Source organism: Battus philenor, unplaced genomic scaffold (assembly GCF_028537555.1).
Source record: "Battus philenor isolate CCGP_79_NKW_IND1 unplaced genomic scaffold, ilBatPhil1.0.hap1 SCAF_12, whole genome shotgun sequence".
Taxonomy (NCBI): domain Eukaryota; kingdom Metazoa; phylum Arthropoda; class Insecta; order Lepidoptera; family Papilionidae; genus Battus; species Battus philenor.
The window spans coordinates 9030521-9055700 of record NW_027181674.1 but is presented as its reverse complement, the minus strand read 5'-3'; the positions used below and the strand labels follow the sequence as shown (position 1 = coordinate 9055700).

At 32.0% G+C, this 25180-nt stretch overlaps 1 protein-coding gene across 1 annotated transcript in view; it reads left to right on the top strand.

Moving 5' to 3' along the window:
• VGlut (Vesicular glutamate transporter) overlaps positions 1-25180 on the top strand; it is a 32955-nt gene extending 7775 nt beyond the window's left edge. Inside the window, exons 2-11 of the mRNA XM_068776656.1 lie at positions 19004-19116; positions 19390-19529; positions 19938-20189; positions 22031-22224; positions 22321-22483; positions 22552-22659; positions 22733-22918; positions 23273-23458; positions 24146-24322; positions 24879-25180. Coding sequence (XP_068632757.1) covers positions 19004-19116; positions 19390-19529; positions 19938-20189; positions 22031-22224; positions 22321-22483; positions 22552-22659; positions 22733-22918; positions 23273-23458; positions 24146-24322; positions 24879-25076 — 1717 coding nt within the window. The 3' untranslated portion in view covers positions 25077-25180. The remainder of the gene's footprint in view (positions 1-19003; positions 19117-19389; positions 19530-19937; positions 20190-22030; positions 22225-22320; positions 22484-22551; positions 22660-22732; positions 22919-23272; positions 23459-24145; positions 24323-24878) is intronic.

Genomic DNA, 25180 nt, shown 5'->3' with positions numbered 1-25180 from the left:
TAAAATTATTTAGTCATGGCGTTAAAATGGTATCTGTTTTAAAAAATAGAATGAATTAACTTATTTTAACTTTTGTATTACAATAAATATTTAATAGACTATAACAGAACAATATAAATAAGAGAACAATTTAAAACGTCTTTATCTTATGTATCATTTATTTATATTCATAAATACATTATCTTGTAAAACTAACCGTTGAAGTTACAGTTTTAATATAAAACTGATTGATACTCATCGGTATCTGGATAGCCGATAGACACATACTTCAAGATCTGAGCATCCTTCAGAGATTTCTATGAGGAATATACCATAATCGCCACGCTTGGCAGGTGGGTACGCAATGTGGTATTATGGTACGCAAAGGATGCTGCTGAAAACTTTTTTGTGAAGAGTTGCAATCCTATCTAATGAATGCACAAAGTGTAAATCGAATCAAACCTGCGACCTATGATTGTATGTCTCAGTCTTCTACTGCTGGACTACTACTACTCATTATGATATTTGAGCACGGACATCTTTATTTTTTTTAAGTCACTTCAATAGTGTTTTTTAGTTTAAATCGAGCCGAGAAAGTTTTGAATGATTGTGACTTTTTTCGAAATTTAAATTGAGTAGGCCTTGTTTTTCCTTGTAATTAACCTACTGTTTAAATTTCATTAATATTCTTATTTCGATTAAAATATTTACGTTATTTGTTATTGTTAATTATTTATAAAATTCTTTTTAGAGTTATGTTTTATTTTGTGGATGTGGAAATAGTCTATGAGTTTGTTAGGCCCATATAAATATAAACCGCCTATTTATGTTATAGTATTGAGTAAGTGTAAAAACAAAATTGACAGTCAATACAATACTATTGTAGATTAGACCTCTATAACATAAACATAGATTAAAAAAATTGATTTTAATTTCGATTAGGCTTAATAAAAAGGGTGATATTTGTTAATAATGTCAAACTGTATTTTGATAAATAATTAAAATTTTTATTTAAAAACAAATAATTATAATTATTTTTACGCAAAATGTAACAGACATTATAAAATAATTTTTCTAATCTTACAAATGCATATTATTTACTTTATTACTTTTCGTTGAATTCCAAATTCATAATTATTAATACAATTAATGTTTGGCGCTCCTCTTCCAATCATTGCCCTCATTGTTAAAAATGTGTTAATGGAGTAACCTTCATTTTTACTAAGCTGCTCCAGCAGTTCCTGTCTTTGGAATCGTGGACTAGCATGAAGTTTGGTAATGAGAAACGTGTGGATTTGGTCCGAACAATTGATGGAACTAATTTCTAAATAAAGATCAATGTCTGGCGCCAGGCTTCTAGTAGACATTGCGGCGCCCGTTTATTTGCCCCTTTGTACCTTCAAAACAACCAATGTTACGTCATCTAAAGATTTAGTTTATTAGCTCGTTTATTGGCTAACTGCCAAGACTTTTTCGTTATTACCACTTAAGCAGACTTTTTCAAGTATACTCGAAACACACTGGAAAGTAATTGTTGCGAAATTGGCCATGTACTACGTATGTTAAATTATAGTGAATATTTTTAATACTTGTTATTCTTTGTATTATTCTTAAGAAAAAAGCAAAAATTATCATAACTATTTAACATGCTTATGATGTTATGTAATCGGAAACTACTGATTTCCTTTAGCAATCATTTAAAGCCCGCGTAGACGAATTTTTGCATCGATTGTAACTTATAATTAAGTGCATTTAGACTAATCATTCATTTTTGCGTTAATAATTTTTATGGAATTTGAGATAAATACTCCGTAGAGAGTAAGACATGTTTAATTCAATACATCTGAACGTCCAACATATAACGTATGTAACAATTTAGAGGAATAATCCTTAGATTGCTAGTAATATCAGAATTTAAAATAACTTAATAGCGTTGGGAAGATTTGATACTTTACTCATAACTTAAAACCGAATATTGAATTAACAAATTACAAATTAATATTATTCATAATGATGAATAAAACAAGCTTTTAAAGAAGCAGTGTGCGAATATAGTAATTAAAAATATTATTTCAACTCCGAAATTACAATCGAAACATTACATGCATATGTTGTTTTACGTACAATGTAAAATAAAAATAAAAATTACTGCCTAATACCAAACAAATTGTACCACATTATTGTATTAAACTGTAGATTAGAATGTCATATTTAATCCAGATCGCAATTATTGCTCTTGTCTACACCTTAGTCGTCATTGGTCGAGTACAGTGTAACACAATCGCGCTATTGCACGCACCATCTCCTCTAATGTTCCCCGTGGGCAAATATTTGAGTTCGCCAAGCTCTATCGATCAGGAGCGCGATCACGCCGAGGATCGCACTTCACGCCGCTTCCGTCACGTCTCGAGTGCTTGTAAGCATTCGTGTGCGTGCAATTTTGCGTTTATCCTTTTTCAAAGGACTTTATACGACGTTTATTGCGCATCTAGGTTTTTAATAATCTGTAACAGTACGACGGCTTATTTTATTGATCCTTTGGTTATTTTGGTTTAAACCTGTTAAGTTTAATCAACGGCGGAATTGTCATAGTCGAATTATAGCATTGTTATATAATCCGTACTGAGTATTTTTGCATATGGGTATACATATGGTATCGCCTAATAAAAGAAAACATGAAAAATAAGCACAAATAATTTTAAAGTTTACAATTTTATGCAAAGTTCGCGTATAAAAGTTAACAAAAAAAGTTTTGAAAAGAGATTTAATAATTAGAAGTGTAAATGAATTCCGGTCAAATGACACATGGAGGCGTTCAGAAACTCGATTGAATTTCCTGACGATAATGACGTTGGATCCGAGCGTCACCGGAAATACAGTTAATGCATGTCAATTGTTGTGCCCCTAACTTCGTTACTAAGATATTTTGTAAGGTTAAAATTTGAATAAAAGTTAATGTAATTTGCCTTTATAAATAACGTTAGACACCATTAGCTTCTCTGTAAAAGTTTTTATATAAAGTATGCCATCCGTTCAAATCTCTTTTTAAGTTAAATTAAAACGGTTAAACTAAACTTCTATTTATGGTACACCCTATACAAAAATTATAAGCCTCAAAAATAATAAGAATCGGATTACTAAATATTACAAGTAATTTTGTTTGCTACCTGTTAGTTGTTCTCTATTGGTAACGATGCTTTGGTGAACGCTATGCTTAAGCTTCGGTGAAAGCTAATTTGCAGCTTTGGCGCGTCGAAAAGTTGCCGGGTTATCAGTGTTCTATAAAATGCATTTTGGAAAGTGTGCGCAGTTTCATCAATTACTTCCCCATCGTCTTTTTATCTGAAATCTCATCAACCCGCACTAAGTGTTTTAAAACTACTTTCATAGTGCGAATAGCTAATGTATGGAACGACCTACTGGCGTGGTTATTTCAAGTAAACTACAACTAAGGAGTCTTCAATTCAAGAGTGAATTAGTTTCTTCTAGGCAAACATGTAGCATTGCAAACCTTGTCATCACTTAACATCAGGCGAGACAAAAGTCATTGTGCACTGATTGACAGGTACAGGCCTCTTGTTTGGATTTACAATGAACTAATAAAAAAAAAATAGAAATCCGCTTGCACCTAGCGTCTCCCGAAGACCTTAACAAAGCTAATGAAACTTTCTATATTATGTACCCAATAATGATAAAAAATAAGGTGTAATGCAGGACATATTGTTGGAAATCATCTAAGTAAAACGTTAAAATGTAAAAATTCACCATAGAAAATAAATTCCCAACGTTTTGTTGTATGTTCAATTGGGTTTATTTGCATAGGTTATTTTATTGTATTATTCTTACATGATTATCAATTACATTCTAATTTGTAATTACAATATTGCGTAGATAAATAAAAAAATATTTATAACAGGAAATAAAACAGGATGGTATCATCTACGTTCAAACGGTTAAAGAAAATTGACGTCCTGTTTCCCCACAAATACATGTCTCTAGAATTGAACAAAGGGTTGCACTCGCAGATTGCTTAATGGACAGTGAAGGCTGTGATAGCGGCGTGATAAATCACCAGCGTGATTACCGAGCCATTATCTAAAATCCAATCTCGGCGACAACTTAGAACCGGCTAAAGTAAAGTTGTTGACGACGTAATTGACACAGACTTGGGGAAGGCGTTGGTACGGTAATGGGATGGGTGTTGAGAAATCTCGAAAATAGGTTAAATTATATTGAAAAAATTAAAATTTTGCTTACAATTTTTTTTTTAATTTTAGCAAAAACAAAATATAAAAAAATCCTTAACAATGATATATGTTATATTTGATTTGACCCGGCGTGCACCTAAAAGTAAATAAGATAAAAATTTAATAGCATTGTTTAATCGATACAAAATAATATATATATTTTTTCAATTGTATAAGAGTATAGCTCTTGTATACATCAAGTATAACAAGTAAGTAGGTTAAGTCCTATTTGCTAGTAGCTCTTGTTCATTTAAATTACGTTCATACATATGAATATATCGCGTCTTCAAAAGGAGTCGATCAACGACAAACAAATAAGAGTAGTGGTACAATCGAACCTATTTCATGTAAGCCCTTCAAATGTCTCCTCAAAGCGAAGCCCGTTAAAGCGTTCCTTTGCAACTGCGCCAGTGCTGAAAGGTTCTTTAGATGGTAAATTTCGTTTGATTATGTATATGTTTCAAAGGAACATTTCAGATGATTCTTATTTATAAGTATATTACAATACATTCTATGCACAAAGTTTTTTTATATAACTTTGTTAATGTAAGTTGTTTTTTAACAACCCCATTGTTTCATAAATCAAATTATAACAAAGACTTTATATGCCACTTGGTCAACTAAATGAAAATATTAAGAGATTTAAATCTTTAAATTTTTATTAGCAATACTTATACATTTATTTATATTGTGAGTAAAGCTGTTTATACTAATGCTTCGAAAAAGGTTTCTATGTGCAAATCTTAAATGCTTTTTTGTCATACATCACATCGTATTGAAACGTTGGCTTAGTATTTAAATGGATTCCCATTTGTAGTCTCGAAACATGAAAATAGCGTGGCTCTTGAACAGTGAGGGGTGCACCGAAGAGTAAAAATCTCGTATAGTATGTACAAGCAATGAATTTGTTCGAAAAAAGAGTTATTTTTTTATTGATCTCGTTTTTAAAAACAAAAACCAAACCTTAAACTCTTAATAGTTAAAGGTTTGGTATTAGGTATTTGTTTCAGTAGAGTAAAATAACAAGAAAAAGATAAAAGAAAGGTAAAACAACAAAAGAATTAGAATAATTTTTCATGGAATTTAAGCGTGTGTAACAGTGAAAATCAGCTATTAGCTAGGCAACTACCAACTGTAATACGTTAATTAACCGCAAATCAACCCTCTCCTGCAAGGATGTATCCCAAAACTCAAATTTGAGTGAATCGAGTACGATAAATGATTTTCACTTCATAGTGTTAAAGTTTAATAACATTCTTTCTTTTGAAAAGCACAAAGTCACATTTAAATTAGGTGAAATAAGGGCTTTTATGACTTTTATTACGTAAGCTGCATTAGCATGTATAATTTAAATGATATGAAAATTAAAATACAATAGCATATTTACTAACGAGAAAATTCATTGAAAAATTTTCACGAGTCCGTTCTGGAAGTTGGTAGCTCTGTAGCTGGCGTACTTTTAAAGTATATTGCGTATCCTCATGTATACGTATAGAGAGGGTTATTGTTGTTTTTCAAAGCCCGTGCTAACGGTGGAAACATTTCGCCTAACTGAATGGGGTTTCACTTTGCCTCAGATTTGTGCGTATAGTAGGCTCTCTTAGATGTCGGGTGGTTTTTAACAGCGGTCGGTTTTATTAGGGGTTTACGAAGCGTAAAAATGTAAATCAGATTGTAATATAGTAGATTATTGCCTTTTTACTGTTTTAAATTTTTGGAGTCCGAAATATAATTTTATTTTTAACGAATATAATTTTTTAAACTTATATTGAAAAAACAGCGGGAGTAAATTTGTAGAGTGAAGTACCCGAAAGTTCAGTGTTTTTAGCTTAACTCATTTTCTAATTTCTTCGAGATTAGGGTTCTAATATTTTAATAATATTTTATTCGCCATTTCACATCTTATGTTAAAATTATTTTTTTTGCGATTTTTTGTAAATTTTTTGTAAATGTAAGTAAAAAAGTAAGTTGTTAGTAAGAAAGTAATTTGAATTTTAACTATTGCATTATTTTCATCAGTTTAAGATAAACATTCAAAAGGATTTTACGTCGAAACTCTACTGAGTTTATGTCTAGGCAGTTAAACCTTTCATTAACATTTTATACCTTAATAATTTTTTGTTTAAACTACTAAATCCCTAGAAAGAAAAAAATAAAAATAATGATGTCACATGGAAAAGCGGCAAATTATTAAATCTGACACGTTTCATCCATAACCACGATAATATTTCAAATAGTTTAGCAAAGTATTAGGAACTTCGCAGATCGTTCAAGTCTAGACAATAAGTTTGAATCTTTATTATCTTAACGTTACTTTAGCTGGCGACTTTGCTTTAGCAAGAGTTTCTTGAATAGATAGTATCAATGGATGCAACTTAAATAAGCATTAAGCGACATTTTCAGACCTCCTTCGAGATAAGTTTCTCTTGATCCCCGGCCATTGTGATAGCCATCTGGGAAAATTCGGAGAAAAGCCCGGGGTTCATTCGCGATTCATGGGGTGATTTGATTTACTTAAGATCTTTTGCGTGATACTGTCTATTAAGCAAGTGGTCCATTTGGAGGTATAGCCTTTTATAATATTGAAGCATTGTATGAAAGATATAATATGACATAAAAATAAAAATAGGATTTTAAGTTTTATTAGATACCTAATATTTTAATTAAAAGTATTAGAAACCGAAAAAAACTAATAAAATGGTAGTCAGGAAGTTATTTCTATTGTAAGGAAATACAAGCTTTTAATCGTTTGAACTAAAATTAATACCAAATCGCGAAGTTTACTTTCTAAGGGAAACTGATGGATATTTTTAAATACATACTAAAGGTAGGTATTATCGAACTTGGGGTGGGTTAACGCGTGGTTCCGGGCGAGCAGGCCGACGATTTATAAAATGAGTTTGCGGTGCAACCAAGCCGTGATACCCCATTGGTTACGTCTCACTTCTTTACTAGTGATGTTACAACCCGTGTTTACAACTTACCGATATAATAAACCTACAAAACTTTGCAACGTAATATTAATAGGTTGTACTTACAACGAAATTATTGAAAAATAAGTATCTAAAGTTTCTATATATCAACATAGAAAGATCACCTAGAACAATGCAGTATACAATTGGTATAAATACGTACACAACAGTACATCAACCATAATTTAGCAGGTCTTCTATAAGCTGCTTTTGAAACAAAGCAAGAAAAGAAACTCATCGTACAAGGCTTATTAACAGTCATCATTAGGATTTGATAAAATGCGTGACAAAAATTATAAACTTCTTTACCTAAATCGTTTCCTGTTTTCTATTCAAAGTTTATATATACTTATTTTGACTTTATTTGAACTTAAACTAAATTTTTAACAAAAATATCGATACAAAATTTTATGAATATATTGTTACAACACTATTTCAAGGCATTTGTCGCGGGCCGTCACCATTTTTCCCTCGCTGCGCCGCCATCAGTGGAAAGTTAAAAGCATTGAAAGACATATCGCGAGTTCCTTCCCGGCTCCATTGTTCTCTCGCCCTTTGTCCCGGTCCGAATGTTTTAATGTAATTGGCTTTGTGCTACATTATTTTTTTATTTTAATACTTATTATTTGTAGTTGTATGGAATGACCTCTCCTGTAATGAAAGTTTATCGCTATGTTTTGTTCGGTTTAAAATATTTTATTACATTTTCTCACACTTTAAATAACATGTTTTGTATCTCTCAGATATAGATAGTTAGCACAGCTCCGAAAATTTTTAACAAATATTTTTGAAATATTTTTCTTTACTGCAACCGAAACAGTATTATTAACGAGCATAAAATGAATTTTCTCAACTTTGCTCCACTCATATAAAGAGTATATATGTATAAGCAATAATAATATTACAGAGCCTCATTAAATTTAAGTGATGAGAGATAAGATAGATATACTTTATCCTCCTCACTCACTACCCCGTCTGACTTCAGTAAGTGAGTTGGATATAAATTGGGGCATTGTCTGTGAAACTAGAGCATTCGCAAGACTCCTAACGCCATTCTGCAATAACTGGACCAAATTAAAATTTCTGCGAAATTCATTCTCTTTCTTGCCTATCACATTTCAATACGCATGATAAAGAGAGAAAAGGATTGGTTATTAAATCGTTAGGAAATTCTTCGAGAATAAGATCACTGCTTTTGAATGAATTCGTTTTTGTTTTCTCTTTCTATGATTGTTGTCGTTTCATTCTATCTTACAGCACTTACCACGATACGGTTCTGTCAACGTAATATAAGATCAATCAGGAGCGTAATTCAGTATTTTTTTCACAATTTGTATTATAATTTTTGATTAAGATATATTATAAACTATTCAACTACAACACATAACAGTCTTTAAAACAAACAAAACAAAACAATCTTTAAAAATACATAATTTCTTATTGTGGTCGAGAGTAGGAAGGTAGTAGGCCATTTGAAGCCGTTATTCTTTGTAAAGCAAACGAAACATGAGTTCACTTTTTTGTGATTTAAACGCGAAAGTTTTATGCTAATAATGTCTTAATCAAAAGTTAAAGATTCCATTAGCGTAATGTATACATATGTATGTAACAAGTCAAGTAAAAGAAATAATTTGTTAATGTTAAAATTGTTTACTCAGGGAAAGTGGAAATTGATTGCAGAATCTCTCTTTAACAGAGGACAGAGGGAGCGTAGCACGCATTTCTGGCTAGTTTGATATCAGCTCCCGTGACGTCACAACCGTCTCAGTGCTAGATATAAAATACGATAAATCAAGTTCGCTGTATCAGAAACTGAATCCATACAATATTCATAGTAATTACGGAAACCGGTAACGAATAATATAAATAAATTTGTTATTATTTATAGTTTCTTATATTACATGTATTTATTTTTATTACAATTAAACTTTGACTTGATTTATGTTACTCTTCTTTACGTCGGGAAATCCTCAGGTGGTTACTTACTGACTTATCTTTTTTGAGAGTGGTAGTTGAAAACGGGCCTTTAATGCTAAGAATAAGGTGGCAAATGGTTTAGAGAGGGGTTAGGGTGTGAATCCGAATATAACCTGTTGATTCCTTTTGACGAAACCTGCAGGGAATATGTACTGGCGTTGGTTACGGTAAGCAATAATCATTAAAAATTTATTTTTAAGTTAAGCTTATGGAGTAAACTGTTCATATAAAAAAATTTAACCTTTTTTGTCAGTTTAATTGAATATAATATTCTGGCCGTGATTAAAATCTGTACAACTTTTTTCATAAGCTATTTGTTAATCTCTTCATATTTTACAGTAAACTTTTATATCTATAAATTTAACAATAAAATAAAATTATTACTTATGGTACAAAGTAACCTTAAGGACTACTTTGACAGAAAATAATTATACTGTGTAAATAATTATACACGCTATGCTGTGAAATAAAGAGAAATCGATTCTGTTGCTATATATACTGTAATTTAACGTAACGTTAAATTGATTTTTGTTATTGAATATAAGGTCGTTATATATAATAATGTTGTCATTTTAATATATTTTTATATTATTCTCATATAATATTTTTAAAAACTGACTATTGCAGTTATGTCTTTAAGTTACGGTATTATATTTTGCAAATATGTTATAACTACCAGATTGAGGCCAATAATTTCTATGAGCATTAAGATTTTGTTACTTTCTCATATCTTATTTTATATATATATATATATCTTCATAATCATCATATCTTCTTTCTTCATATTACTTATGATTGTTTGTTCATTTACAATTGTATTATGTGTAAATCTTTCTTCGATAATGCTAACCCAGTGGTGTTACATTATACCGATGTAGCAAAAATATGACCAAGATTTTGATAAAAAACACAACAGCATAGTTAGAATATTAATTCTATGCCAATGTTCCCAATCACAGAATATTTTGTTGCTTGATTATGTGTCACTAGGTCTTTCAACAGTATGTACTACTAGAAGGTTTTGGCCTGGATTATTCGCAGAAAAAATGATAAATATATCATATTTCAGAGTGAATACTTTATTTATTATTTTAGTTTGAAATTAATAAATATTGATCGATAAATATTAACCGAAACTATTAAATGACAGCAAATTTAAAACGCTTGTACTGTCAAAATTAAGTTGACCCACTGAGAGTCATAAACGATATCTATGGGGGTATGCCACAATCGAAACGCTTGGCAGGTGGGTTGGCGATCGCAGTGTGGTATTACGTTACACAAAGGACAGTACTGTCCATCGTATGGAAACTCGTTTGAGAGCATTGGTCATCCTATAATTAATGCAAAAAGTGTAAATAATATAAGACTGTACCACGGAAAGGGACCCACGACTTACGATCTCAGTCCTTACCCCTGGGCTACCACTGCTCCTGAATTATTACAATAAAATTGAGTAGTTTAACCAATTGTTAATAGTCTTTCATCTTATATCATCTATACTGTACCAATGGTACATATAATACGTATTGATATAAACATGCCTTTTTTGTTTTATAAAAGTCGTAGAGAAAAAAATCGGCAAGTAAAGTTATAAAATTAATATGATTGGGCTTTTTTATTTCGTTTAACGAGTTAAAAACTAAGTTAAAAAAATTATTATTATTAAATACTTATCATCTATACTGAAATATAACGAAGCACAAACATCTCTTGACGGTTTTTTTGTGATTTTACATATTCCATTGTTTCTGAATAAGTCGATTATTATTTTTTCTGGATACAAACAATTTATTACAGTATAACAAATAAATTAACGATCAAACATCTATATGTGAATTGCATGTTGTAGTATATCGAGTACAAAGGATAGTCAATCGGCAACATGCAATACGGTAAATAAATTACTGTAGCGAAGTCGAGTTGATTTCCATTGCAGTAGAAAATCTTTTTACTTCGCTTCACAGCTCTCGTTTGTGTGTATATCAGAACCTAAATTGAATGTACAATTACTATACAACATTCGTACATTTCCATAAGCTTTGTTGCCTCATACGTCTTCACTTGTCCCTAACAGCGCACCCAAGGGATTTTATTATGTCTCAGGTATGCCCAATTTATTTTTATGATCTGACAGTGGGAGTTATTGAAGCTTTATCCTGTTGCAGTTAAATAATAGCAATGTACAGAGAACATACTTTTCCGATTATATTTTTAGTCGAAATTTAATCTAGACAAAGATATGAAACTTATATTTCTGAGACATTTTTTACGGGATTCTCAATTGATAGAATTCATTTTGATCCTTCAGAAATTAAAATTTATTTTGTAAACATAAACACACACACACACACACACACACACACACACACACACACACACACACACACACACACATATATATATATATATATATATATATATAGGGCCGATATAGGCTAGCGATTTCGAAGTGGCAGTTGGCAGACTATAAAGCCGTAGAAGGCGCTAGAGCTTTGGGGTTTTAAAGTTGAGAATGTGGTACGGCAAGGACAGCGTAAAACTTTAGGATCTGGCCACTTCTTGCCGGTCCTATTCCCTCATAGATTTCTATCTACAAGGAAAGATTGTGTCCAGCATGGACGTTTGACGACTGTAATGTCGATGATGATTAGGTACGTGAAATATTATGATCGCAGACACTTACCTCGTTTATGATTGACAGGGTTAATAACGCGAAAAAATAGTGATAGCTGATATTATATAATGTACGTTAATGACTTACATATCTTTACTTCGAACATTGTGTACATATACGTACATTGTAATACATCGGTCCTGCTTTACTATACTATATCTCGTCTATAATACAAAACTGAACTGAACTGACTGTTAGTGTCTTCTTCGAGATGCGTACTAAGTACCACCGTCACAGCGACTATATCTGCCCTTAACAGTATTGCGTAAGCAAAACAGTGTTCCCGTTTTATGGTACCGTAAAAACGCTAACCTATTGAAAAGATGTGTAGCTGCACAACATATTGCATTAAAAAATCTTTGGAAGCACCACAATGTTATATGTATGTTTCATGTTAAGTTAAAAAAAAATTAAAAATATTGTACTTAAATGTTATTACCATTAACTCACTAATTTCATTTTAGTGATCGATCAAAGTTCTATAGGTAATGTTGATTTAACTTAATCTGTGATAATTAATAATTGTAATAAAAAAGTTAAACTTTAGTGTGACGTCATTCTGTTAAATTGAGAAAAAATCAATAAGTGCTCAGGGACTTTGGTACGAATATTAAAATTAACTACACGATTGTTCCAAGTTCCCGACAAAATTATATTTCATAAAAAATTCTCAGGGGACTTCATCCTATTGCCTGCTTCTGTACAATTTAATAATGATCTTCCTGTCTTTTCTTTTCTTTATATTGACATCTGTTCATAGTGTCTACAGAAAAATGTCTCAGAAGAATGTAATGCAAACACCTTTATAATTTTAAATATTGTCTTAATTCTGCTACATATAAGGTAAACAAACATCAGAAAAGAAAAAAGTCACTGATCGTTGAGTTGTTTTTACGTTTTTTTTCTCATTCCTGTAACGGGGTTAAATCGAATAATCTTGAATCGACGGAATTGGAGGAGCCGTTTCATTTTATTTCACCCTTAAACGCATACAATTCATTCAAACCCTGTGAAAAGCATTACGCCCTAAGCCTGGTATTTGCGTAATTGATATTTACAACTAACCTGGATTTCAAAACGCTCTTATCGGGATTAAACGGGGATTTGTTTGGATCTTCCTCCTTCGAGTGTTTCCTTCAATTTATTTACAGGCTACAACGCTGACATCACTTACAGTTCGTGCACGAGAATTTTTTTTATTCTTTATAAGCAGTTACACAGTTGGTTAAAAAGTATCGTATTTGTATAAATATCTTCATAAAGTTTATTGCGAAGTTAAGGTTTTCTCTATATTAAAATAAATTAATAACCGTTTAGTAAAACACGATTTTTAAAAACGAGAGGTTTTTTGAAACTCGAGATACTTAGTTGGCTTTTTTCTAGTGCTATTATTTTTAGAAAGACCTTTTGTGAATAAAATAAAAACATTATTTTTAATCTATGAAATAAATGTAATGAAAAAAAAACACTGTAAAATAAAAATAAAGACCTTATTTTAAAAAAGAAAAACTTATTAAAGCGTAAAAGGTTTCTTAAATGATAATACAGCTCAGAAATTGCTTTTACTTCTGTATCAAGAATATTTCTAAGAGTGATTGCATAAACCCCAACTGAGTTTGTTGCAAGCTTCAGATCTGGACACGTTTGGAAACCTCGCAATATTTTAAGTTGAAGGATGCCATTATATAGGTGGTCAATTTGATTTCAGTTTTAATATAATTGAGCTCTTTTGGCTTTTCTTCTCATAACGTATACAACCAGTAGAAATGATCTGAAATGAAAAATAAAATAAAGATTGAATTAAATAAGCTTATACGGAGAAACAATTATTTTAGCAATAAAACTTTAGACTTTTTTTAGAGTACATTTACGTGGTAAACAAAAATCGATACCTTGAACATAATGCCTTCTTATGACAATATAATAATAAGTTGATTTCATGTACTCACGTAAAATAAAACAGTCTGGAACAGAGGGAGCTAACAAAATCAAGAAACAATAAAGGTCGATCCAGAACGTGAGATCTGCCCGGACGGACAGATTAGATCCTGACAAAGAGAATAAGAATCTACGAACCAAATATCATTGCAAATACAACACCCTGTTTTGTTTGCCTTCAATTTTTATGATATTCGGTAAAATACTCGTGAAAATGGCGACGCAAAATATAAAATAAATATTTTCATTGTTTCAATCTGAATATTTAAAAAAATTCGTCTGACATCATGCTTGTATTGGTTGATACGTATTGTTTTAAATACCAAGAGTTTTTTTAAAGTATCGTTTTTAATTTATTACATAAACATATCCTCACTATAGCCTTGAATTAACAAACGACCTACTAATTTAACATGAATTTAAATAATTCTAACTTTTATATACATGTTGGTAACGATATAAAAATGATTTTGTCCACTTGGCAAAGTTTTCTTTCGCGTCCCTGCCTGTCTATATCTACGGCCATAAAATAAATCTGGTCATAAATAAAGAAGAAGGCGCTAACAAGCGTCTCGGGTTCACCAAGTGATATTTCTTAGCTTACTTCGCCATTTTTGTCATAACTCTATTATGCTTTCAAGTGTCGAAATATGAGATGGTACACTTGATTTATTTTTATCATCAATGTTAACTTCAATATTTGTGATAATTGTACTTATAAAAGTGATTCGTACACTAATATATATTTTTATTATCTATGAATCATATCTCCAGAAATGTATATCGTGTTTACGACTTTAGACGACAAGTATAAATATAAAATATAAATTAATAAGTAAAAAATATTTTTATATCAATTTTAATCGCAATTTCATTAATACAAATATCAGATTATAATAACGTCTTCACCTTTGGAGTACAAGTAATTCCGTTTACAGGTTAAGTTAATTTTATAAGGTGTTACGGATTTGTACTGTAGTGAAAAAATATTTCTCAGACGATGGCATCTATCTAAAAGGTACTCGCTTCCATGAAGAAAACTGTAAATAGATTATTTTCTAAAATTATTTTTATGTGTCATATTTAGGTACAATATATTTTTAATTTCCTTCAATGTATTTATTCAATACATATATATTCTTTATGTCCCACTATAAAATTTGTACAATTTTTGTCAAATATAAAGTCTATTGTAGATTTATTGTATGCTAGACATGCATTTGCGATCCCTGGGTAGTCGGGAAACAAATTTATCCGACAATTGTAAATCAATTAGAGAGGGTGGCTTCGCGGGGTGTAATAGCTACCTTCTCCCTGGAATTGTACAGGGCCGAATTTTTGATAATATTCTTATCAAATCTTTTGTAAACAGATAATTAGAAAAAATGAAAGGTTAATAGATTATATCTACGTTTTTAATACAAGTTTTTTTGTAGTAATAAACACGTACTGGTAGGTCAGTAAAATTAATTAAGGTTGGTAGGCTATTTAAAATATTTTACTTCATTTCAAATGAGGTTTAGCAGTTTTATTTTAATGTTTTAAATATTATTAAATAATAAGTTTTAGAACCTTATAAACTTTTGTTCACGATAAGAGTAAGAGTAGAGTTACCCAAGACAGTAATATTGACAACAAAAGACACTTTTAATAAAGAGCCACTCGTTTCTCGAGCGTTAATTAATTAATTAAGAAGTCCTAGCGTTCCTCCCTGGGCACGACTATAGGTATTCATAGTGGGGAATGTTCGAGTGCATATTGTGATCTACGTAATACACCCCAAGCTCGCACCCTGCTCTTCACGTCTGATTCAGGAACTCCTGTCTTCGAAAATTCGAGAAAACTTGCATGGGAAATTGTACGATATGAAATTAATTTAATATTCTAATCACACAATTTATAGGTATTTCGTAATTCAATAAGTGATGATTCAAAGTAGTTTATTATCTTCTACCGATGTTTAAATTTTAAGACAACTGCCGAACGATGACGTTTTAACTGCGATAAAAGGTTTTCAGTGATAAAGAGTAGATTATAAATCATAATAAATAAGAGAGAAGTAAAATCTTTTCCTAAAATTTAAGCTAATATGCACAAAAAAGGCACTATCAACAACTTTTTTTTTGGAGGGACTTTAGATTCGCGTTAAAAATTATCAACTGTGTGCGATAAATGCAAATAGCTTTGCGGCAAGCTGTACCGCTTATGAAAAAGTTTATTCCATTAGTCAAGACAGTAAGTTAGCAGCTGGCTGGGTGTAGACGGTCGCACTTTATTTAATAATCTCAATTCATTGCTTTCAACAATCTATATTTTTGAAATTTTTTATATTTAATATATCCTTTTTTAATCCATGTATTTATTTATATCAAAGTACAGTTGTATATCCGTCATTATTTAAAAAAATTGAAAGCATTGTAATTGGACATTGCCCAATAATTGTTTATAAATATCAACTACCATACCTAACAAAAAACTTTATAGGTTGAAGGCATGCGTGAAACATTTTACTGCATGGTTCCGTTATTTGTTAAAGTTTGGATATAATTTAAATGAACGTATTTAAGTCACTCGTTGGTAATTTATCATTTTATTTGACGTCAATAAATGCAAAGACAAACATATAATGATGGTATACATTATAGGGTGTAGATAGACTGTGACAAAACAGCAATTATGCCATTTTAAGTTACGTCACATAATTACAGGCATCGTGCCCGGGGTGCATTAGCGGTACAATAAAGTGAACGCATGGAGTGAGGGGTGCGTGTTCACGAAATAGATAACCTTTTTTTTATAAAAAATACACATTCAAACATGTTTTCTCATTTTCCTTGTATATGGTATAAAATAATATATATCGAAAAGCTTATACTCATAACTAGAGTCGTTATTAATTTATAATTTTTACAACGTCGTATGAAAACACTGTGGGTATGTTGATGTGGTATAAAGAATTTAATAGAAGATGAAATCACTTATTAATTACAAGTCAACGTTGCTAACTCTCTTATCTGGAATAACTTGCATTTGACATTGAGTCACAAAGGCAAAGTACGTAGTGGAGCCAACCGAGGGAAATTAGTTTTGCGCACTAATTATATATCACTCCAGTCTATGATAAAATTGCATAGATGTATTTAATATTGGTCATTTTATCACTAGATTTATTAAACGAGACTCAGAATAATTGACTCGGCAGATCCGGAATAGAATTTTGGTATCTTTAACCTGGAGGTGAAAGCGATTTAAAATAGCTTAACTTTAAAGGTAGGCGTTAACATTGGTACTCTCTTCGTCCACCGAGGTCGATAAGGTAAAGAAATTGACTTGTTTACCGGCTACCACATCGTAGAAAAAACGAAGTATTTTATTATTGAAAAGGATAAGAATGCGCCAGCATTTTTTAGTTCGTGGACCCCTGTTTCCACGGGCTTAATTTCGGTGAAGCTGCACAAAGCCTAGATCGGCTAGCAGCATAACTTCAAATACATCACAAGCACAATATGAATGCCAACATTGGGAACTCCAGCAACAGCTATGTACTGCAGTACAGCTTAAACAGTACTGCAGCGCTAATTTTTATTAAGCTGATCGTAGTAACGTAATGATTATGGTAAGCTGTGTGTTTTAGACTTAGGACTTAAATTTAAAATTAATTAGTGATACCAAAAATCGACTTTTTTTTAGAATTTAGTATGTTTTCTATCTTTTGCAAAGTTCACAATTCTCTCAGCCGATGTAACAGTTGACGCGTCGCGTCGTCCAGTCAGATCTAAATACATTAGCGCGGAACACGGACACAGGGGGCGCCACCGTCGCGCGTCGTTTCCACTTGGTTATGCCTTTTATGCAACGATTCATTACCAGCGACGTTGAAATAGGGGAAGCGAACAGATAGGCGCATTTATAACTTTTGTCAGCGGAAAAATGAATTTACACACCAGTAACTTCGATTTTATGATGTATTTTGTTGAGGTGATGGTTATGTGAATATCTTAGCTTCAAGACTATCACGATTACATGTAAACATTCAAAACTAGTAAGGCGATGTTTATGTCTACATTTAAGCGAAGATGCTTATATATTAGTAGGCTAATAGAGAATGCCCACCTACTGTGTTGGTTTTTTAGTAACATTAATGCAGAAGTCGTTAAAAATTTGATCATCATCATATCAGCTGACATGCGCTCACTGCACTTTACATAGGCCTTCCTAGGTAAAGATCGCTATGATGATCAGTCTTGCGCAGGCACCGACCTTAACGTTGATCCGCATTATATTTTTAAATAACGTTTCTTTTGGCAGTTACAGAAGGTATCGTATAAAAATGTTGATTGTAATGAACAAAGAATAGACACATGGATAGTTGTAATCTTCTATTAGCTTGGGTAATCCCTATATATATCAAAATAAACTCGTAGCAAAACACTTTACTTATTATTTTCGCACGCAGTTCAGGTGCGATCTTGTATGTCAGACCTATTAACTGGGCCGGCGCATTTTAATCGCATTTCCAGCGAAACACGTTGAGCCGCCGAGCGTTTTAATTATCGAGGAAATAGAAGTAAAATATGATCTCTGTCGCGAACAACGCCTCGTTCGATTTTATAAAGATACTGTGTAGAATGTATGTTTATTAATATTTCAATGCAACGTTTTTTATTATAACGAAGTGTTAGTATCTTATTTAAAGGTAAATAAGCAGTTTAACTAACGACGGCTGTTTGATTACTCCGTGACATTCTGAATTTCCCTCTTAGTACCTATCAATGCTGTTGCTGTCAACCACCGTCTAGTAATAAGCTATCTCGTTCGTATATTATGAAAACGAATCATATTTGACAAAGTTATCATTGCAAACAAATTTTTAAAAGTATATTTCGAAGTAAAACGTATCCTTTAACAAATTTTTTTTATTAAAAGATATTATAGTTACATAATATATTATGGGGATCGGAAAGTAACGTCTCTTTCTTAAAAAAATTCACATGACAACATTTTTAACAAGTTTTTATATCTAATCAACAATATATTCACATTAGTTATCAACTATCTTTTGCCATTGCCACAAATTTTTAATGCCGGAGCGGTAAAAATCATCGGTTTTTCTGTAAAATATGTCGTCAGAAACAATATTACTTTCTAGTCTCTCTAATACATAAATTAATATTAAAATAACAATTGTAAGTAATAAATTTAATTTGTTGCAGAAACGCCCAATATGAGAATTTCCATGTCGAACAGAAAGGCTACGATCAGATGTACGATGGCGAAGATCTGGAAACTCCACCATCTCCTGAACGGCCACCACCTCGACAGATTGGTAAATTAAATTTTAATGAAGATAATAAAATCTAATTAATTAATTTTATTATAGAGATTACATTTAGCAAAATGATTTGTTCTTATTTAAAATGACTAAAGCTTATTATTATTAACATTAACGGTTAGATCTTACGTTTTTTAATATTAAGCATAGTTTAAACATGAATTCGAAAATTTAATGATCGTTTAAAGTAATAGTAAGGACTGTTTGAAACACTGCGTATTTTACTTTAAGACTCTTAGAATGTCTGCTATATTTTTAAATTCGTAGATAAGTACGTGCGCGCCGAATGCCCCTGCTTGAGTGCTCGTTACACGGTGGCACTGCTAGCCTGCTTTGGGTTCAGCATCATGTTTGGTATGCGATGCAATATGAGCATGGCCAAGCTCAAGATGGTTGGAAAACATAACGTAAGTTTACTAATTATATTTATCTTATGACCATAAATAAACTTTAATTTTGGTTTAAAATTAAAATTATCATCAGCATTATTATGTCAGCCGATATACGCCCACCGTAAGGCATAGGCCCTCCATAAAGTTAATCACAATGGCTGGTCTTGCACTGCCCGCATCCAACCGCATTACTGCCCCACTCACGCCGCGTCTACCGGCTCGAAGTCAGCACATAAAACCTATCGGCCGAAACGGCCGTTGCTTGCATGAGCCATCTGCCCCACCGACTGCACTTCTGACGAGCTACTTTCAACTACCTTTGTAACTTTGGTGAATCTCCTAATTTCTCATTTGATCTCGCAGATATAAACTAGGATAAGAATTAGTTTTAGTCCGTATAATGGTAACTAAATTTGGTTACAGTCATCAGGCGACCATTCAGACACGCCATTCAACTGGACGGTAAAGGTGGAGTCCTCTATAGATTCATCTTATTTTGCTGGCTACCTAATTACTCAAGTCCCTGGCGGGTTCCTCGCATCCATGTACCCGGCGAACAGGATTTTTGGCGCGGCTATTGTGGCTTCATCTATATTCAATATGGCGATACCCGGAGCCATGTCGGTGGGACCAGCGGCTGTCGTAATGCTTAAGGTCGCTCAAGGCTTTGTTGAGGTGAGTTACGTAAACTTTAATAATTAAATTTACACATTTCTTAAAATATGAGTATTTTAACAATTTTAACTGATTCGTACTGATGTATATCATGTAGGATAATGTGAAAATTTCTAAGAGTTATCGTTAAGAACTTTGTATTACTAACGATTACATAATATTGTGTGTTGTACATAATTAAACTTTGCAGGGACTGGTGACATGTCACATGCACGCGTCATATGTTAAATTTTGTGATGTTTCACATGCGGAACGTGATCCTGCATTATCGGGCTTATTATAAATGCTCGAATTTTGTTTCGTGGATCCCTTTTAAACGTACCCTCTTCCTACAGAGCTTTAAGCTGACTTAATTTGCTGTGTTACAGCAAGTCCATTGCATGCAAATGAATGTAAGCTAAAAACAAACAATTGTTAAATATTTGAAAGTTTAACACGGTGTTAAAACTATTTTCTTTCGTGATACACAAAAAATCCCATGCCATTTTTAACTTAAAAAATGTTTATTTTTTCTTATGAACCTAAAGGAAAAACAAATATTTTATTAGACATAGGATCTTCATTAACCTTCGGCATTATTTTGTCAATAATGAAATTACTTATTGCCAACATTTTCGATTGTGAAAAATTTATTTGCCCAAAGATAGATAGATCCTTCGATTTATTCTTCAATGATATGCTATTTAACGAAACCTTTCGATGACACGCAATTCATTAAAACAATATAGTCTACACCATGTTTGATAGAAGATGCGATACAAGAAACAAACACAATAAAAGTCTTTGCCTTGTCCTATAAAATTCATTTTTAGCAAGATAAAATCCTCCTTGTAGCTTTTTTTGACAATAATGGTAGCATTGTTATAACATGGGAATGCAGTACATTTCATTACATTTTCTTTCCTAATGTTCTGCTGGTAATACTTTCCAGTGGCCTTTTGAGTTAATTGCTTATTACTATTACTATTATTATATCCATTAAATATGCAGATCTTGACCCATGTTTTTGGAATTTAATGGCAAATCGAAAAGTTATTCTCTCATAAAGCCTTCTCGTATGTCATTAGGGTTATAAACTAAATTTACATTTTCAATCTTTGTTAGAAAAATATTACGTTCCTTAATTTTTAATTACAACTATATGAATTATTGAGAAGAACTGGTAGAATAATGATAACTTTTTAAATTCAAGGTTTTTTTAAATTTTACGACAATTTAAAAATATATTGTACGACCGATAAGGATTTAGTTATTAGTGTATTAAAAAAACTCATTTATATATATTATTCTCTAAACTCATTTACATATTTATATATATATTCTTTGATCTCTTTTTTCAATTACACATTGATCGGTATCTATACTGAATTGTACTTGAGTACAGTGAAAATCGCTTTTCAATGTATAAAGCCTCTTTAGGATTACGCAGCCCTCGGTCGTCATGGATACGTATTTATTCGTCTCCTTGTCCCCGAGTTTAGTCGGATCATCAATAGCAATGCTATCCTATTAAATGTGACTGATTGTGAACTGACAATATCAAAATAAATGTTCATGCGAACATATATTCTGTCAAAGAGGTTACAATTTTTGATTTCTATGCTATTTTCTCATTATTTAAAATTTTTTAAACTTAAAATGATAGTGTCCAAAAATATATATTACACGATAAGGAATAGGTTTAACTAAAACTTTACTTTTAATTTTTTTTTCATTCACAAAAATACTGAATACAGCCAATATAAAATGTTTTTGGTCTAATTTATTTCTTTATAATAATTTACAGTAATGTGTTCGTTGTTACTCTAAAAACAATTGACAGAATGTGTAAAATATTTTAGGGCGTAACCTACCCATCTTGCCACGGCATTTGGAGGATGTGGGCCCCACCTTTAGAACGTTCTAGACTGGCTACGCTCGCCTTTTGTGGTACATATGCGGGAATCGTCATCGGTATGCCACTGTCTGGTATACTAACCGATTTTATATCCTGGCAGACACCGTTTTACTTCTACGGTGTTTCTGGTGTTATCTGGTAAGACGAGCCAATACGCAATTTTTAATTTATTAGTAATGTAAATATTATTTTAAAGTATTTGTTATTAAATAATTTTTTTTGTAATTATTTTAGGTATTTTCTTTGGTTGTGGCTGGTATTTGAGAAACCTAGTAAACATCCCCATATTAGTGGAAAGGAGTTGACTTACATCGAACAGTCTCTAGGTACCGCCGCCCAGGCAGCGATGCCTGGGTTTTGGAATACACCGTGGAAAGCTTTTGCTACTTCACCACCTGTAAGTCTGTGTTAAAGATTAGTTGATTAATTTTAAATAACAAAATAACTGTCATCGATCTTTTATAGGTATACGCTATTATAGTAGCGAACTTCTGCAGGACATGGAACTTCTGCTTATTAGTCATCTTCCAGTCTGCATATTTCAATACGAGATTTAATATGCAGATTACCGAGGTATTTAAGAAAAAAAATATTTTATTACGCGCAGTACTAATGACAGATTATATGATTCAATGATATCTTTCAGTCCGGTTTCGTAGGCGCTATACCTCATTTAATAATGACTTCATTAGTGCCGATTGGCGGTATGATGGCTGATTATCTGCGGAAAAACAACATTATGTCAACAACCAATGTCCGCAAATTATTCAACTGTGGTGGTTTTGGTCTTGAGGCTTTCTTCTTTGTACTGATTGCTTACGCCGATAACAAAGTAAGTATAATCAAAATAACATTTTGTTAAATTTGTCACATTTTATAAAACACAAACTGCAACAAAGGTAATAAAAAAACAAAATCGATAAACCATTGATCGATAATTCTAAAGAGCGTCATTTTTACCTTAAGGCGTATACTATGTAAATATAAATACAATCACTAATATTAGCAAAAAGGGTTTGCAATCAACGCGCGTACATTCCTTGATATAAATTTGTATTTATCAAAATTACTCCTTTTTATTACATTGGTACAGTTTGGCCTACTCGATTTTTGTATTATTTATAATTTTATGTTTGTTAATGATTTAAAGCTAAATAATTTATTAATGACATAATTTTTTATGTAGTACGTCGCAACTATCGAATTGACTCTTGGCGTAGCGTGCAGTGGTTTTGCTATCTCGGGATACAATGTGAACCACCTGGATATCGCTCCCAGATATGCTTCTATTCTAATGGGCCTTTCTAATGGAATTGGTACCATCGCTGGATTTCTTGTACCAATCGTTATCGATAATATGACTCAAGAGAAGGTTAGTTTAAATTTAATTGAATTAACCACTTTTATGATAACATCTAGATGACAGCCATTTATTTTAAATGGCTAAATACTTAAATATGTTTTGCTTATGTTACGTGTTTGTGAAAAAGAGATAGAAATCTCGGAGTTTATTTTGCCGTCATCATAAATGTAAATTAAACTATGAAAATGAGAAAGATATCTTCGATTAGCACTCGTGCGTTCAATTGAAAACTGTGAGTGACGCACCCCCGTACGACGTTCTCTCTCTTCTCCTCGCGCCCGCGAAACAAAAAGGACATTCGGCCGTGGCTAATTTAAAAAAGGAAATCGAGCTCGGCGCAACGCGCGTTCTGAATATCAAATGGCTGGCTTTGTGGGTGCGCGACGATGCATCACACCGAGTATATTTCGTGCGAAGCACTTTATTATCGTTACAAACCGAAACGAAAGTTCTGAACAGAAAAGGGGATACGAAGAGAAAACTTGAGCAAATCATTTCAGTTCTAACATTTATTTAAAAATTCTGGGATTTATTACAATTTTCTTTTTCATAACATGTTATTAAATTATAATTTTATAAGTTTAATATTAGTAGTCAATTTAGTTTTGAGTAACTTATAAAACATGGTTACTTATAATGATATTTCTTTTATATATACATAAAAGAAATAATTTACTAAGTTTATTTAAATGACAGGAAAACCTGGAAAAGGCTATAACTGAATGGCGCGCGGTGTTTCTAATGGGAGCAACGGTTCACTTTATTGGTATTACAATTTACGCAATATTTGCTTCTGGCGAACTGCAACCCTGGGCTGAGCCAACTCCGCCCTACGAGAGTCCTATGAAACCCTTGGACCACGAGACTACTTTCGTAAGTTTCTATAGTTGGCGCATATATAAAATGATTGCAATTAACTATACTAGAATTATTACACAAATATTTCTGCTTCGACTCTTAAAGCAAAATTCATGGGATGGTGTAAAATCATTTCTTACAGTTAGATAGATGCTTTAATAACATACATAAACGAAATTTTAAATAACTAGGAGAGAAAAAGTTTCATTTATTATAAATCAACGCAATACTTGGGTCATAAGTTAACTTGTGAATTTTTCATATTCATAAAACATAAAAACAACACATTATTATCGTTGAATTAATTCACCTGCCCTCTAATGTTTATTTGTTTTGCTATTCTACTATTAAGGCCATATAATGTAAATTGTCCTTGCTAATTAGGTGATACAGAGTATATTGTAAACGCAGTTTTTTTTTCTTTAATAATTTTAATGTAACATTAGTATGTATTTGATTGTAGTGGTAGGTTTTTTTAAAAAAAGTATTATTTTTTCAACATAAACACAAAAAATATATTTATGCATTGATAGAGATATAGAAAACGTTATGACGGGCTCTCGATTTTTAGACGGAGCAACCATCAGACCCTCTAAACAAAACAGAGGCTCCAGCATACGGTGCGATTGCTGCACCACCTCCACGCCCCCCAGCGCCCCAACAGCATGTCCCGAACAACCCCTTTGTCTCGGGAGCTTTTTACCAAGCAGAACCCGTGCAGCCGCCAGCCCATGAATATCAAGAGCCGAGTCAAGACGGCACATATTAATTGAACTATTAGTACTTCTTCTTAGGTACGTATTTACGTCTGAAGTTGAGCATCTTCAGACTCGGTGTTAAGCTCCCTTTTGAGAGATAGAAAAATTACATTAA